Source organism: Oryx dammah, unplaced genomic scaffold, assembly GCF_014754425.2.
Source record: "Oryx dammah isolate SB20612 unplaced genomic scaffold, SCBI_Odam_1.1 HiC_scaffold_27, whole genome shotgun sequence".
Lineage (NCBI taxonomy): Eukaryota > Metazoa > Chordata > Mammalia > Artiodactyla > Bovidae > Oryx > Oryx dammah.
In genome coordinates, this window is record NW_024070211.1 from 93,983,490 (window position 1) to 94,001,250 (window position 17,761).

A 17,761-nucleotide genomic window follows, 5' to 3' on the forward strand; every position below is an offset into this window, starting at 1 on the left:
ACATTGTTCAAGGGTCAAGTGTACCTGAATGAACATCCTAAATCTAAGTTACTAGACCAGTGTTTCCGATCTAGTAAATTTAGCAGCACAGAATCACTTAGGACCTTTACACAGTATCAAAGATCTGGACCCATTCCCGGCCAATTAAATCTAAACCTGAGAGAATTACCCAAACATGGAAGTGTAGTTTTTTCAGGGTATGTCAGGTGCTGCTAATGTGCTATGAAGCTTGAAAATCTCTATTCAGAAATAATCATTGGTTGTATAGATAGATTCATTTGTGAACTAGAACTTTCTTTTTCAGTTTCAATGTCTGCTTTTACAGAAAGACTTTGTGTAGGTCACATATTAACGACTGATTTTAATTAATCTTTTAAGATCAATAATTATTCCTTGTGAAAGTTAGCACCTGATTTCTTAGTTTCTACAGAGAAAGTTTGAATGTGAGAACCAAAATCATTTATTCCTAGTAAAAAGTTTTGGATCTGTGCCAAATGTCCTTCTAAAACCGTGAATAGTATACAGGATTTATGTTTGTCTATAGGGTTATATGATTCATTTTATCATTTTAATTAGGTAAAACAATTAGCTGTAGACAATTAGATGTGAAGTTATTATGATACTTATGTAACTATTATTAGATACTTAATGCCTATAAATATTTCACAGCAGTTATTTTTCCTATTCAAATAGATTGTAGATCTTTACATAGAGAAACCATTTCCATAAGTTTCTGGAGTTCATATTAAAATAAAATTTATAATTAGATGACAGGATCACAACTAGAAGTTGCATGACTAGTTCAGCTCTTTAAGGATAGTGATAAGAACACAGATTTCTCTTCACTATGCCTTTCACACAGTATGTATATGCCCCTGTCTTAAATGGCCAGTGTTCCTTATATCTATTTGATCACCCATAAGAAAAACTATAGGCTAATCTAAGTTTAGTTTTACAGAAAATGTGAAAAAAATGCTGTTTATTAATTTTAAAACCTCTTATAATTTGGCTTTATGTTTCCAGTTTGAAATTTTTAAGTGTACTGCTTTTTATTTAAAATGTTTCAGAAATACTTGCTATAGTTTCATTAAACTCCACATATTGTTTTCAAAAGATATTCTTTTGTTTTTGTTTTTTTTCAACTAGGACCCCAACTATGGCTGGTGGCCTATTTTCTATTGACAGAAACTACTTTGAAGAGATAGGAACTTACGATGCAGGAATGGATATCTGGGGTGGAGAGAATCTTGAAATGTCTTTTAGGGTAATTTCATTTTACTTTATTTTTTGACTCTGAACATACTATGCTGTAGCATGCATGTGTAGACTCAGTAATTTACTGTCAGATCTTTTTTGTGAAGTGATACAAATTACTGATCAGTTGGTCATTTTAATACTTGTTTAGAAGCTAGAGTCTTTTTGCATGCAATATTTACCATTAAATGGGAAATTAGAGGCATTTTAAAAATTTTCAAAGTAATTCTTGTATACATAGTTCAAAGGTATTAGGGCTTTTAGTTTTTTAATTAAAGAAGGGCTTTATTTTTGAAATAAAACATTACCCTAAAGATCACTTGGTATTTTTGAACTGAAACTTGAAAGTGTTACAAAATCTGTATTTACAAGTGCTGCTTGAGGTTATTCTCAAATACCTTTAAGAATAACCTGTGTTCAGAGGCATTCTGGATAATTCAAATAGCATGAATGTTTTCACAATCATAGACATTATTGTTTGATGAATGAGTTGTATGAAAATGTACTTTTTAAATGGCCTTCCAAATAAACAAAAATTAAGAATTAATCCATCATATATCTGATACTAGGAAGTATATTAATAATTTTAATGTTGCATTTGAAAATTTTAAATATGAACACATAAATGTTCCTTCTTACTAAGAAATCATGAGGAATAACATACTTTTTTTTTTCTTCAAACCACATTCAATATCATTTAAAAATTAAATTAGTAATACTATTGTTTTTTCCTTTCTATAATTTGACATGTTATTTGAAACACTATTGTTTTGCTGCATTAAAATTATTACAGTTTAGATATATTTATCTATGAAGTTCAAGAGTTATGCCTTTTAATTTCTCATTTAGAAAGTAAGCTTTATCATTCACAAATATAAATATATTTGATGTTATATAAGCAAATGTCAAAATCTGAGAATAAGAATTACTTTGAGTTTATATAATGTGAAATTTAATGGATCTTGAATAATATGGATTATTTTAGAAGCACTAGGATGTCTTTATTATACAACTTTTTGCCTATAAATCTTCTTTACAGTCCAGTGTCTGAGATCATTAGTTAATGGAATTTTATTCTTTCTATATTTGTTTATATATTTATAGTCCAGTGGAACTTGCCCCACAAGGCTTAATAGCATACTTAGGAATATCTTCTTCCTGTCAAGTATGTGATTTATCTTTGCACAATCTTTGGAACATTTGGAGAACCAAATTTTTTACTCACTGTAGTTCTCTAAGTACAGAATGTAAAAGCTAACAGTGAAAAAAAGGAAGAAGAAAAAAGATGGAAGGAAGGGAGTTAGAAAGGAAAGAAAGTATATTCAAAAGATTAAAAACAGTTTTCTCATATCCTTAGACTTAATGAAGAGAGTATTTACACATTAATTAACCAATATTCCTTGAATGCTGTGGTTGAAATTCATAAGGAAAAAAACCAACATAGCAACATTAGTAATATCTAGTGATCCTGTTGCTCATCTTTTTCCTCTTCTTTTCTAACAGTCTTATTCACCTTCTTTCTGCTCACCTGTTAAGCTTGATTCTCTGTCAATACACTCCCCTTACCTTCATCTCAGAGCTCTCAGATTGGATGGGTGATCTTCACCTAACTGATTGAAAGATGCGTTAGGGAAGAATCTACTTAGGAAAGAATTTAGTGGAATAATATGATACATCTTCTTTGTAAGAAGTGAAGTACTCATAAGCGAATGTTCTTTGAATGTTTAAAACATTCATTGTCTTTAGTTTCCGTATATTATCAGCAGAAACAAAGTGTGTATTTTGCTCTTTATTAGTCTCTTGATTTGTGTTTTACTTTCTTTGTGTGACATGGATATGTGTTTATTTAATAGCTGGTACCCTGGCTGAGGAAGATGTTGAATAAGAGAAAATGCTAGAACAATATATTAGCAAAGGGATGACACTCTCCTTTAAATTAATTTCATAAAAAGATGTGTGACTTAATGAAATGAGAATATGTTAGGGATTCATATTCAGAAGAGCTGTGTCTAATATCCAGCTTAATTATTATACAGCAAACATACGGAACATGTAGTATATTTACTACACTTTACAGATACTGAGGCTGCAAAAATGAATAAGGCCTGGTGCTTTTACTCTCATAGGCCTTTCCAGATGGTTCAACCCATCTGCCAGTGCAGGAGACATGAGACTCAGGTTCAGTCCCTGTGTAAGGAAGATCCCCTGGAGAAGGGCATGGACAACCACTCCAGTATTCTTGCCTGTAGAATCCCATGGACAGACGAACCTGGCAGGCTACAGTCCATGGGGCTGCAAAGAGTCAGACACGACTGAAGCAAGATAACACACTTTTGCTCTCAAAGAAGCAACACACAGGCATTATTGTCAGTAAAATGTAGTAGATGTTTGTTTTATACATAAGGTTTTCTTGTCACTGTCATGTTAGTATAGGAAAATTTTTATTGTGTAGTCACTTCAGTTCAGTTCAGTTCAGTCTCTCGGTTGCGTCCGACTCTGCGACCCCATGAATCGCAGCACACCAGGCCTCCCTGTCCATCACCAACTCCTGGAGTTCACTCAAACTCACATCCATCGAGTCATTGATGCCATCCAGCCATCTCATCCTCTGTCATCCCCTTTTCCTCCTGCCCCCAATCCCTCCCAGCATCAGAGTCTTTTCCAATGAGTCAACTCTTTGCATGAGGTGGCCAAAGTACTGGAGTTTTAGCATCATTCCTTCCAAAGAACACCCAGGGCTGATCTCCTTCAGAATGGACTGGTTGGATCTCCTAGCAGTCCAAGGAACTCTCAAGAGTCTTCTCCAAAACCACAGTTCAAAAGCATCAATTCATGTCTAAATCTTTGCAACCCCATGGACTGGCGTCCACCAGACTCCTCTGTCCATGGGATTTCCCAGACAGGAATACTGGAGTTGTCATTTCCTTCTCCAGGGGATCTTCCTAACCCAGGGATCAAACTCCTGTCTCCTGCATTGCAGGCAGGTTCTTTACCATTGAACCACCTGTGGAGGCCATATATAGACAGTTATTTAATATCAACTGTGAAAAGGTGATTATAATAGTAGTAAAGATGGAAGAATGTGAAGAAGAACCAAAGAGCCTCTTGATGAAATTGAAAGAGGAGAGTGAAAAAGTGGGCTTAAAGCTCAACATTCAGAAAACGAAGATCATGGCATCCAGTCCCATCACTTTATGGCAAATAGATGGGGAAACAGTGGCTGACTCTATTTTTGGGGGCTCCAAAATCACTGCAGATGGTGGCTGCAGCCATGAAATTAAAAGATGCTTACTCCTTGGAAGGAAAGTTACCAACCTAGACGGCATATTAAAAAGCAGAGACATTACCTTGTCAACAAAGGTCCATCTTGTCAAGGCTGTGGTTTTTCCAGTAGTCATGTATGGATGTGTCAGTTGGACTATAAAGAAACCTGAGCACTCAAGAATTGACACTTTTGAACTGTGTTGTTGGAGTAGACTCTTGAAAGTCCCTTGAATTGCAATGAGATCCAACCAGTCCATCCTAAAGGAGATCAGTCCTGGGCATTCATTGGAAGGACTGATGTTGAAGCTGAAACTCCAATACTTTGGCCACCTGACTCATTTGAAAGTGCTGACTCATTTGAAAAGATCCTGATGCTGGGAAAGATTGAGGGCAGGAGGAGAAGGGGATGACAGAGGATGAGATGGTTGGATGGCATCACCGACTCAATGGACATGAGTTTGGGTCAACTCCAGTAGTTGGTGATGGACCGGGAGTCCTGGCCTGTTGTGGTTCATGAGGTCCAAAGAGTCGGACATGACTGAGCGACTGAATTGAACTGAACTGAAAGATATAGTTGTCTTATAAAGCTCTGGTCTATGTAGACTTGAGGATGAAAAACCGAGAAGTATTAAATGCCTGCAAAATATTATTATTATGGCTGGTTTATAGATATTTAAGTCAATCCAAAGGTATATCCTTTAGGGGATTTATTTATAACAGTACCACTTGATCTTTGATGCCCAAAGTATTGTAAATACTGACAGACTTTGAATATCTGATCAAAATGATAGACCTTCAAAGAAAGAAGCATCTAGTCTCCTGTACACCATAGGTTTAAATACAGTTTCAAAGCATTGAAAAAACACTTGAAGTCTCTGGATAAAAGTTCTTGGCATAAAATAATAGTGACTTCTAATATGTATGTAACTAGTAAGTAGAACAGTTGAAAATTGAACCCCAGCATTCTGAGACCAGTGACTGTGCTGCTGATTTCTAGAGCACTATTGTCCTAATCAGATTCATCTCTCCATAACATGACAACGCCCAAAACAGTGGTATCATCAGGAGAAAGAGGAGAAGTTAATATATAAATGCAATCTTCTTCCAGAATACTGAGAATGTGGTCTCATCTAGTGATTTAATCTTTTTCTAATAGGCTGTAGCCTCCTATGCGTAATACACGTCCAGTGAAAATACGTACAAGTAGATTCAAGTGCTCATGAAAAATTAGTCTCAGATACTGTTTTCCACTTCATTATACAACAATCATCAAAATAACATAAGTCCTAAAATATAGATGTTAATTTTTAACTGATATTTATTTCCTGCTCAATAGGTGCAGGGCATAGAGTTGTGAACAAAATAGACAAAAATGTGTGTCCTATGGAACTTATATTTTAGTGAAGGATACAGACAGTGAACAAGAGAAATAAAATATGTTACTATGTTAGTAATAGTGTTTAAGAGAAAAAAACTAAGGAAGGGAAGAGGAATATGAAGCAGCAGATGTTGGAAATTCTTAGTGGTTGAAATTCTAGATAGGAGGAACTCAGAAATGAATATCCATGTAAAATAGTTTATGATGAAATTAACCCAGTATAATATGAATTTATCATCAAAGGTGTCATCTATCTTTAAATAATATCCCTGATGGCAGCATCAGTACCATCCAAAAAGCATCACCACCAAAAGTCCTTGCTTTGCATGAGGCACTAGCACAGGGCAGTATTTCTAAAAGCACACAATATATGAGATAATCTGCACTGTAGAACCAATTAAGTCGTAAAAAGTCAGAAGGCAGCAAAGGACTCAGAAGAGTGTCCCCCTGCCCTGAAATGTGGTGGTTGTGGTTTAGTCGCTAAGTCGGGTCTGACTCTTATGACCCTATGGACTGTAGCCTGCCAGGCTCCTCTGTCCATGGGATTTTTCTAGGCAAGAATAGTGGAGTGGGTTGCCATTTCCTTCTCCAGGGGATCTTCTCAAGCTAGGAATTGAATCCACATCTCCTGCATTGCAGGCAGATTCTTTACCAACTGAGCTACAAGGGAAGGTTACAAGTATGGTCTGGAAGGAGGCATCGCGGGTTCAAGACCAAGGTTCTAGAACCTATTATCTGTGTGAGGGTAAGGCATCAGGTCTCCTAAGCTCTAGTTTGTCCATATATGTAAGAAAGATTACATCACTTTTTTGATTTGTTCTAGCCCACTCCAGTCCTCTTGCCTGGAAAATCCCATGGAAGGAGGAGCCTGGAAGGCTGCAGTCCATGGGGTTGCTGAGGGTCAGACACGACTGAGTGACTTCACTTTCACTTTTCACTTTCATGCAGTGGAGAAGGAAATGGCAACCCACTCCAGTGTTCTTGCCTGGAGAATCCCAGGGATGGAGGACCCTGGTGGGCTGCCGTCTATGGGGTCGCACAGAGTCGGACATGACTGAAGCGACTTAGCAGCAGCAGCAGGGGACTATTAAATGCGATGGTGTCCATTTGTCACACATAAATTGCGTCACAGGTGGCAGGTGTTATTGTTTTAATGGTCTATGCTGTGCGGTTTTGAACAACTCATGACACTAGTCAGCATCACTTAATTTGTCAACTTAAAAATATGCACAACATGAGAGTTGTGAGTTAAGTTTTACTGGGGACAAAATGAGGACTGAGCATGGGAGACAGCACCTCAGATAGCTTTGAGAAACTGTTCCAAAGAGGCAGGGGGGAAAGGTCAGTCAGTATATATGTGCTTTTGGTAAAGGGGGAATACATGGAATCAAATACATATTTTTCCAGAAACTTTCTACTGATCTTGTGAAGCTTCTGCTAGTCACAAGAAACAGCTATTACCATTAAGGATTTTAGTTCTCTTCTAGATATGAGGAGATACAAAAATGGGCATATAAAATCGACCTAAAAATACATATCTAAAGACCTGACCTGCTAGTTTTCCTGGAGCACAAAGTGTCTCATTTTTGCTCTCCACCCTGAACTCCTTCAGGAGATGTTGGAGATCAGCAATTGCAGCAGCACATAATTTAATCCTTGTAAGAGGAAGATGGCAAGTGCCCATGTGTGTGCTAAGTTGCTTCAGTCATGTCCAACTCTTACAGCCACGTGGCACTGTAGCTCACCAGGCTCCTCTGTCCATGGGAATTCTCCCAGTAAGAATACTGGAGTGGGTTGCCATTTCCTACTCCAAGGGATCTTCCCAACCTAGGGATTGAACCTGCATCTCTTACGTTTCCTGCATTGACAAGTGGGTACCCATGGCAAGTTCCAATTTGTAGTTGACAAGTCCAGTGTATGTTAAATATACTTCAGTAAAGTTGATAAGTATTAAAGCATACACGCATGCACGTGTGCACACACACACACAAACACACACACACACAGAGAAAAAGAGAAACATCTTCCAAAGAGAAACAAATGAAGAAAAAATGTAACTGATGATATCCAGTCAGCTATAGACTTCTATAGTCTAGCTGAGATTCTCATTGTATCTTAGCCTAGTTTCTTTTTACATACCCTCAGTATGATTCTAACCATCTACCTCTCAGGAAAACTATGTAGGTTAAATAAGACAATACTTATTGAATTTTTTATTAACTGTACCATACTATGGAAATTTTATTATTATCACTACCCTTAAAAATAAGCTCTTTAAAAAAAAAAATAAGCTCTTTTGACAACAATCAGTAGTTTAATTAACAGAATGGGATTTACTTCAAATGCCCCAATTTTCTTTTCTTCTAGATCACTATAAAAGTAGCAATATATTTATCTGAAGAACGTTTCATGATGTGAAGTCCATTTATATCGAAATTTCACAAGCAATGAAATAGAAAAGAAATTTAAGTTGACATAATATATAATGGAAAAATAAAAGGCAGAGGTTCTTATCGAACAGAATAGCTTGGTAAATGAGGTGAAAAGTTTGTAAATTTTTGGGGGATTGTAGTACTAAGGTTTGTGATATTATTCAAAGTAATGAATTTTTCTTAAAAAATCCATGCAATTATAATTTTTACAACTGAAAATGTCAATCATAATAATTTATTAAATAGAAATAAATTTTGACAAAAGTCTAGTTGAGTTATATCTGTTAGAACTGTTTGCTTTATTTAAATTTAATTCATGTAAATTTGAGCATATTGGATTGTCTGTCAGTATGTAAAACTTGACTGTTTTTGTTTTATTTGGCTAGTCATAGAGACCAGACTATAATAGAAATCTTTTAACTAAATTAACTTAATCTAAGTTCATGTGTTATCACCAATTTTGGTGAAGATGGTTTTGTAGAACACTTTTATTTAAATATTATGAAGTACTGACGTAATATTAACATAGAAACTTCTTAGCCTCTTTCCCTACCCCGGATATATTGGCAAAAATTGTATCTATTTGAGTTTTACAACATGATGCTATACATACGTGATGTGGGAAATGATTACCACAATCAAGCTAACTAACATATTCATCACCTCACATAGTTAAGATCTACTATTAACAAATTTCAGATATGTAACAGAATTATTAACTGTAGTCACCAAACTGTACATTAGATGTTAGAACTTATAATTGAAAGTTTGTATCTTATTAGCCTCTTTTAAAGTCTAAGTGGTCATAAACAGACATAAAAGTCTAAAAGATTTTGTTCATGTATACCTCCATAAGAATATAAACCACTAGCAATTATTTAGTCCATGAAACTACTCTAAAGTTATCTATCTGGTGCAGGATAAACCTTAAACATGCTGCAGATGGCTTACAATTTTTACTTCTGTGCTTACAATGAGATTTTCTGGCATTTGGGCCACCACTCTAACTTAAACAGTTGTTTAAACATATCTCTTCAGTCTCTTTATTCTTTGTTTAATTGAAATTATAGAATAAGATACTTTTAGGTAAGGGGTAGCTAAGACATTGTTTCTAGAGACTGTATTACATCTATTATATATATTTCAGAACATTGGGTCAATAGGATCATACAATATTTAATTTAGATACATATAGAAAACTCTATTTGCTAAAATAAATGTGTTAGAATTTTATTTTGAATGTTAGCCATAATGCATACTTGATTTCCTTGCTCCTTTAGAAAACACAAGTGAACAACAGGAAAATTAGATATATATGGAATTTAGAAAGATGGTAACGATAACCCTGTATGCGAGACAGCAAAAGAGAAACTTTAGGATAATGTTAGAAAATGTTAGCAGAACTTGTTTTGCTTTTAAAGTTATAATACCCTAAGGCTTGGTCATTTTGATAACTATATTTCTTCATTTGAACTTTCTAGTTCATAAAAGCAAAATATGAGAATAGATATTATATTGGATAGTCATCCATGTAGTGTTTAACCTCAGAAACATATGCTACATTGAGATGTACTTTGTTTTAGAAATATAAATCATTGTAGGGAATTAGGTACACTAGAATTTGCTATTAATCTCTGGTTCTCTTTTATAGGGCTTCCCTTGTGGCTCAGCTGGTAAAGAACCCACCTGCAATGCAGGAGACTTGGGTTCAATCCATGGGTTGGGAAGATCCCCTGGAGAAGGGAAAGGCTACCCACCCCAGTATCTTGGTCTGGAGAATTCCATGAACTGTGTAGTCCTTGGGGTCGCAGAGTCGGACACTACTGAGCAACTTTGGCTGACTTTTCCCTTTTATAGTCACTTAGTTATCTCTAAAAGTGATTTTTTTATTAAAAAAAATATTTTTTGGAGGTAATAGTACTGCTCACAGTTTAGTGCCTTCTTGAACTGATGACATTCACTGCTTCTTTTTTGTGACCTGAATTCTTATCATGAGAGTGTTTCTCTGATAATGTAAATGTACACTATATTTGTCAGCCTGCATATATTGGCATCTGAAATTCACTTATTCTGTTTGCTGTTTATTTTATCCATCTATCATCTATCTACTTGTATAAATTTATGTATATGTGAGTGTGAGTGCAAATAGTTAAATATTCATGAAGACCCAGATATAAGTTAGTTGTAGTTCATATAAAGTATATAGTATAATAATAAATATATTTATTTTTAAAAGTTTATAATATAATATCTATTGCAAATGAGTGTTGAGAGATATGGTTATCAGGGGGCTCAGATGGTAAAGAATCTGCCTGCAGTGCAGAAGACTCACCAGACATCCAGAAGGTGTTAGATAATTAAGAAAATTCAGGAATTATGAGAGTTGGAAGATGGGTATGTATGAAATACATAAAATGGGGAAAATGGAGTTAAGATTATATGAAAATAGTAATCTGTAAAATCTGCATTTTATTTCCATTAATATATAAACCAGAGTTGAATAATTCTTTATGGGATTTATTCAGAAATACTCACTGGGATAAATTTTAAGATTACTCTAAATTTTGGTGCTGTTTTCTTGAATTAAACCATTAAATGGAAGCAAAGATACAGAAAAGAGAATCTATGATTTCTAAAACTTGATAAAAACATTTTGGACAATGTTTTCCTTTGACAAATGCAGGTACGTTTCAAAGATACTATGCAGAATTTCCTTGTAGGAGGCAATAGCAATAAACCAGATTCACTTAGCTTTTTACTGAATTTTAGCACATTAAGAAACCAACAACCTTCATTAGGGACAAATATCTGAAATGTCTCTTTTGTAAAATACACTAATCCTGACTGTTTTTTTGATTCTTCTCTGATAATGTGCAGGGAAGAAATATTAACTATATTCACATTAACTATAATGTATATTCACATTAACTATAAAAATCTTTATGATTCTAAATATGAAGAACCTCAATTTAACTGTTTGAATTTATGGCAATAGAAAGAACTTTCTGGAGAGTTTAATGTGCTCAGAATTATTGCATGGAAAAGTTTGACACTTCCTGTCATGGCCATATTTTACTAAAGCTTCCCATTAAGTGTACTTAATCATACAAAATGGCACTGATAATTAAGTCAATTATGCTGCTGATTTACATTTAAAGTGCACCTAAGATATTTTGATAATGAAATGTTTAACATCCTTTTTGTATCTAAATATGTGCTCAGTGAATTGACTTTGAACTATTTATTTTATAAATTAAGGTCCCATTTTTTTTTCCCTTGATGGAAAGGGAGAGTTAAATAACTTCCAAAACTATTTCACGTCTTGAAATTTTAAGGATCATTTAAATTATATATCCTGGGTTTGAGGAAATGAAATAAACCTGCTATTAAATTCAAGTGAAGTTTGTAAGTAAATTTACTTTGGAGAATTTTATTATTTAATTTATAAATATTTCTTAGTAATTGGACATACAGACCTGTAGAAGATCAGTCCATAGTCTCATAGAACTTGTGCCAGAGGGAGATATATGATAAATGAATAAACAGAAAAAAAAATTAAAAGTAGTCTTTTAATTTGAAATAAAGGTGAGCTTTGAAGAAAATCCAGTGAGAGGTGGAGCACTGTATTATTTTGGAGTGGTCAAGGAAGCCCATTTTAAGGAAGCATTTTAGCTGAGACCAAACTGACAGGAAAGAGCCAGCTTTGCAAGGATTTGCAAAGAGCACATTCACTGTGGAACCTAATGCAAGAGTATCACGTCTCTCATGCCAAGTCTGTAAGAGCACAAATATCCTAATGCTTTGGGAAAAGGAAAGCTTTCCTATTTTAGAGTTAGGAACAGTTTATTCTCTCAGAACAATAGTTCCTCAAATGAACAAAACTCCTCTGGGAGTTTATTTTTTGATGAGGCTTTACAGTTGATTAGTGCTTTATAGAATTATTTTACATATATTATCGTAATGGATATCAAAAGGTTCTTTCTCCCATGTGTTTGGTTTTAATTTTAATGCACCAATAATGTTTGCATTATACTTTAGATTACCTTTATATGCTTATGTATCAATCTACTCCCATTTTACCCATCAATCAATATAAATAATTATATACCTAGACCTGCACTAGACACTGTGAATGGTATATCTGTAGATAGGTCACTCCTAAATTTATTGAAGGTTTGGAGAGTATAATATAGTTTAGGGTCATTTCAAGGTGCAAATATAAAGCTCATTAAGTTCAAAGGAAAAATTTCTATGATCTAAGATAACCAGGGAAGAATTTATAAATTAAAATTTCAAGTCTTATAGACAGGAGGGCAGGAGAGGAGCAGGGACCTGAAATCAGTGAAATCTCAGAACTTTGCTACTATGTTCATTCCTGCCGGGGTCCAGCCCCGGTGGATCCAGGGTGATTCGAAGGGGAGACGGATAGGCAAGGAAAACTTATTTATTTAGAAATATAAGATTAGATTAGGAAGAAATAGTATAGTAGGAAATTTAGGTGGAGAAAAAGATGCTGAATAACTTGGTTTACGAGGAAAACCAATAAAACCTCGAGACAAGAGGTTTGCACCATCTACGTTAGGCCACTGGCGCCCACTTGAATATCAAAGGGTGCCCCACCTTAGGCTCCCTTTTGCGTGGGTCTTAGAAGCCAGGGCAAATAAGTAGACGTGGTGAGCCTCCCTGCTCCAGATGGGAATTCAGCCAAAAAAGGGGAGAAAAAAACGACATGGGGAGCCCAGCATCAGTGCAAGACTCAAGACTTTATTTTCAACATCAGCTTATATACCCCAAGTTGTACATAAAGAAATAATGGAATATGCAGAGTTATGCAGGGGCAGCAGTCCTGACCCTCATTGAGACCAGGCTTTCTTTTTGCATATCTTCCCGTATACAAAAGGTCTCAGGTGGTTTACATTATCTTCTGGCCAAGAGGCCTGTTAACATTTTTATGGCTCTCTTCCTGGATCATTGTCTATCAACCAGAAAACTCCTTTTCCCTAGAAGTGTTTCTTCTTTACTCTGCATCACCCTCAAAGTACTAAATAACGTTACATTCCTGTAGAACAAAGGTGCAGTGGGTTATAACAAAGAAAGTACTTAACTCAAAGATCTAATGTTGCTAATACCAGGTCTACTACTTGTTTTTCTATATACCAACTATATCTACAAATAAAAGATATGAAAATTTGGCAGCAAGTATTGGCTCAACAAACAAAACCTTTAATCAGTCCTATTATAATGGTTTTGACTCCTCGGAAGCCCCTACATTCCTAGGATGTTTTAAGCTTCCTGTGCCTCCCAAGGTCGGGAGGCCACAAACAATCACATGCGCAGCTGTACGAGTCCTGCAGGCAGGCTAGAAAGTCATCAGAGGGGTTTTTGGATTGAAACACCCTTTCAAATGCCCTGAGTTAACTTTTTCCAGAGTGTGTCAGAAGAGTGGAAAAGTACAAGGCAGGTAGATTCTTATTTGGGGGGGTACATGCTCAGGAAATACCAGGGGGGAAACCTGAGGCTTGACTCGCCTTGCCCATCAGGCCTCTGCCACATGACCTTGTCACAGGTGGGATTCCTCACGCTGGCTCCCGGCACATTCCTTGAACCACACCTAAGTTTAGGCTAGAATATCTGGTTCCCCTACCTTTTGTTTTCCCTCTTGAGAATTACTTTAATAAAATATCACTACCTGAGGGATTAGGGGCAGGAGGAAAAGGGAACGACAGAGGATGAGATGGCTGGATGGCATCACCGACCCGATGGACCTGAGTTTGTGTGAACTCCGGGAGTTGGTGATGTACAGGGAGGCCTGGTGTGCTGTGATTCATGGGATTGCAGAGTCAGACATGACTGAGAGACTGAACTGAACTGAAATCATTAAATATATATATATATATATATATATTTGCCAAACTAGGCTTCAAATGATGAAGTAATGAAGTACCCATTAAAAACTCCAGGAACTGAATATATATATATATATATATATTTTTTAAATATACCAATGTTTGATCCCTTGGAAAAGGCAATGGCACCCCACTCCAGTACTCTTGCCTGGAAAATCCCATGGATGGAGGCACCTGGCAGGCTGCAGTCCATGGGGTCACTAAGAGTCAGACATGACTGAGCGACTTCACTTTCACTTTTCACTTTCATGCATTGGAGAAGGAAATGGCAACCCACTCCATTGTTCTTGCCTGGAGAATCCCAGGGATGGGGGAGCCTGGTGGGCTGGCATCTATGGGGTCACACAGAGTCGAAAACGACTGAAGCAACTTAGCAGCAGCAGCAGCAGCATGTTTGATCCCTTAAGATTTCTGGGACAAAATTCCAAAATTGTTGTGCCTATATATGTGCATTCAACTAGGAAAGCTGGTGCACCTTGCTAACCAAAATGAATGCATTCAAAATGAAATTCATGTACTTTGTATTAAAGAGCCAAATTTAAGTCTCTATGGTAACTACTGAAGTAAATGTGCAACGTCTTAAGCTATGATTATACTGTCACTGTTGGTGATGTCTGTCTTAAGTGCATGACTACCAATCATTTCACTGTTGTTCTAGTCAACCAGAAATGTAGATTTAAAAGGAAACCAATTATGAGATTTATTTAAATAAGGCTGAATGATTTCAGCAATAACTGGTTCTAGATACCAGCAATGATTCTTTTGAGGGTGTGAAATAATATTGAGGGAAGATTGATACAACTGTTCAGAATTTGAATATTAAATATCAATAAGATTGAGTTTTAAGTGCCATTGAAAAGGTAGTTGGAGATTTTTAATAGATTTTTAAATTACCTGTAAAAATATATTCATCTTAATAGATTTCATTATATCTGCAGGAATTCAAACTTGATTGATTACAAACTCTTAAAATATTTTATTATCAAACTAACCACTGGTTTATACTAGAACTATGCAAAAATTGAAATAAATATTGTAGTGTAGCATTTCTCTGTTACCACCATGATGTGCCGGGATACTAAAACATGTTTCTACATGAGTTCCTCCATTGTCAAAGATTTTATTATGCTTTTCTACTCATTTTGTTTTTTCATAGTTCAGCAATATGCAGTCTTGGTCTTATATATTTTCTCCATTTTATTTGGTCAACCTATATTTTATTTGTTTTTTAATTTTATTTTTTATTGAAGTATAGTTGATTTCCAATGTTGTATCAATCTCTGTTGTACAGCATAGTGACTCAGTGATGCACATTAGACATTCATTTTTTATATGTTTTTCCATCATGGTTTATCATAGGATATTGAATATAGTTTCCTATACTGGACTGTAGGACCTTATAGTTTTACTTATGATTTTACATTCTGCACCTTAATTGGTAAAACAACTTTATATTCTATTCTTTTATTTGGGTTTGAGAAATTATCTTTTGGAATTTCTGAAATAAGATAGGAATATAGAAATTAACTGTTTAAGGGTAAAACAGTCCACTCTAACACTGGAATGATGAGTGATAATTAGACCTGATGAAAATCTAGTGCTCCTTGAGCATTTCTCTGACTTTGCAAGAGAAGACCCCAGGACCTACAAGCTTTCTTTTCAGTTTTGAGGAACAGACTCTATGACTCTAAGGTCATAGAAAGTTAAAGGTATATCTGAGGAAATTGAAAATGTGCTGCAGAGTGGAGGCAAATTATTGTGTAAGAAAGGTGACATATTTGAAAGTTAGGTTTACAGAACTTATAATTAAATAAGTATTTGAGCATGGATATTTGCCAAAAAAGAGAATACAGAGGGCAGAATAGCAAAGCATGTCCTTAGGTAGCACATACATTTAGGGGTGGGAGAAAAAAAGAGAAAGTGAATGCAAAATCAAAGCTGTCAGGAAAGAAGAAAAATATATCAGAAGAACAGAATGTAATGGTGATTGTCAGCAGTGTCAAATTTTTTTTTTTTTTTTTTTTTTTTAGCAGTGTCAAATGTTGCAGAGAAGTGAGAAAGAATTATGAAAGCTCATAAAAAGCTTCATGTGCAAATTTAGATGATAGGATCAAGAAAAATACTAGAATATAAGATGTCAAGAATATTGAATTGTAAAGATACATAGAGAAAAGAAAAACTTTTTAAAGAAGATTCGCAGTAATTAGGGAAGAAAATGCATAGTAACTTAAAGGGTAAATATGATCAAAGTAATTAGTTTATATTTGTTATTCTTATTTTATCATAGATAAAGTAAGATGTAAGCTGATAGGATTTAAAAATCTAGGATATAGTGAAGAAGTAAGAGGAAGGAACAAGTGATCAGATTAATGCCTACAGATATTGGAAGAATATTCTAGATATGGTAAAGTCCCACTTTTTAGTTTACAACACAGTTTTATGCTTATTGTTTCACTGTGTTCTTACCAAAACACTGTGAATGAGTATTGTTGTCTTTTTCTATAATTAAAGGTTTTGAGTTGCAAAGAAACTAGGTCATGCAGCTAGAACTTGTCAGGGCTGAGCATCATACCCACACTTTTTGCTCCCAGTCAGTCTAGTGTTCCTCTATTTGAGTTCAAGGTCTTAAGGGCAGGATTTAGCTTTGGAAAGTTGACTCTCCCTCCTAAAATAGAAAGAAACAACTAAGGCTATATGAGATATTTCAAGGTAGAAATGAATAGTAAGTTGGGTCAGCTTCTTTGAGCTCAAGAAGAGTGGAAAGCAAGAGATTATCTACAGAGAGGATGGGGTTCATATTGGAAGCTTGGTAAGAGGAGAAAATTTTGGATTAAACACAGCTTCTTCAGCAAGCACCTGAATGAGCACTGATGTTCTCTATGAAACAACCTTTAAATGTCACAAGAATGACATGTTGCAATTTTAATGAAACAGATGAGGAAATTATCTTCACTGTGCTTTCAGCATCAGATCTGGAGAAATAAACCATGTGCCATCTTCCTCTGGTTTGTGACTAATAAGTAAGCCAAGTAATAGTCTAAGGGTTGCTATTTCATGTTTCCTTCTTAATTTGTCTTCTAAAGTATAATGTAACCTATGTTGCCCACTACCAAAAACTGTCAAAGTAGAGTATGACTTCCCATTACAGTGGGTTTTGTATTTGTAATGAGTGCTTCATATCAATATGGATATTTTTATATGTTTCACATTTATCTGACTAAAAATTTTACAACAAATAAAAAGATATCTGTAAGGTGATTTATGTAAGAGAATCATAGTTTTCCATTCATGGCATTAGAGTTTTATAGGTGTTCCCTAGGAAAAGGGACACATTCTGCTTCTTTATCTGCAGCAGAGCTTATAACTTTGGTTGAAAATGTCTCAGGTCCTTAATATGAAACAGAATGTCTCCAGATGATTAAAGACCAGGAAAAGAAAATTCTGTCCATGAAGGGATTATGGTTAGAGGGAGTACCTCTTAAGACAATCCTTTTCTTGTTGGCATGGGAGACTGCTCTTCAACTGTC

The 17,761-nt window shown here is 35.3% G+C and overlaps 1 protein-coding gene across 5 annotated transcripts in view; it reads left to right on the top strand.

Moving 5' to 3' along the window:
- GALNT13 (polypeptide N-acetylgalactosaminyltransferase 13) overlaps positions 1-17,761 on the top strand; it is a 645,011-nt gene that overhangs the window by 438,745 nt on the left and 188,505 nt on the right. For all 5 annotated transcript variants that reach the window (XM_040229104.1, XM_040229105.1, XM_040229106.1 and 2 more), the window contains exon 8: positions 1,147-1,264. In XM_040229104.1, coding sequence (XP_040085038.1) covers positions 1,147-1,264 — 118 coding nt within the window. The remainder of the gene's footprint in view (positions 1-1,146; positions 1,265-17,761) is intronic.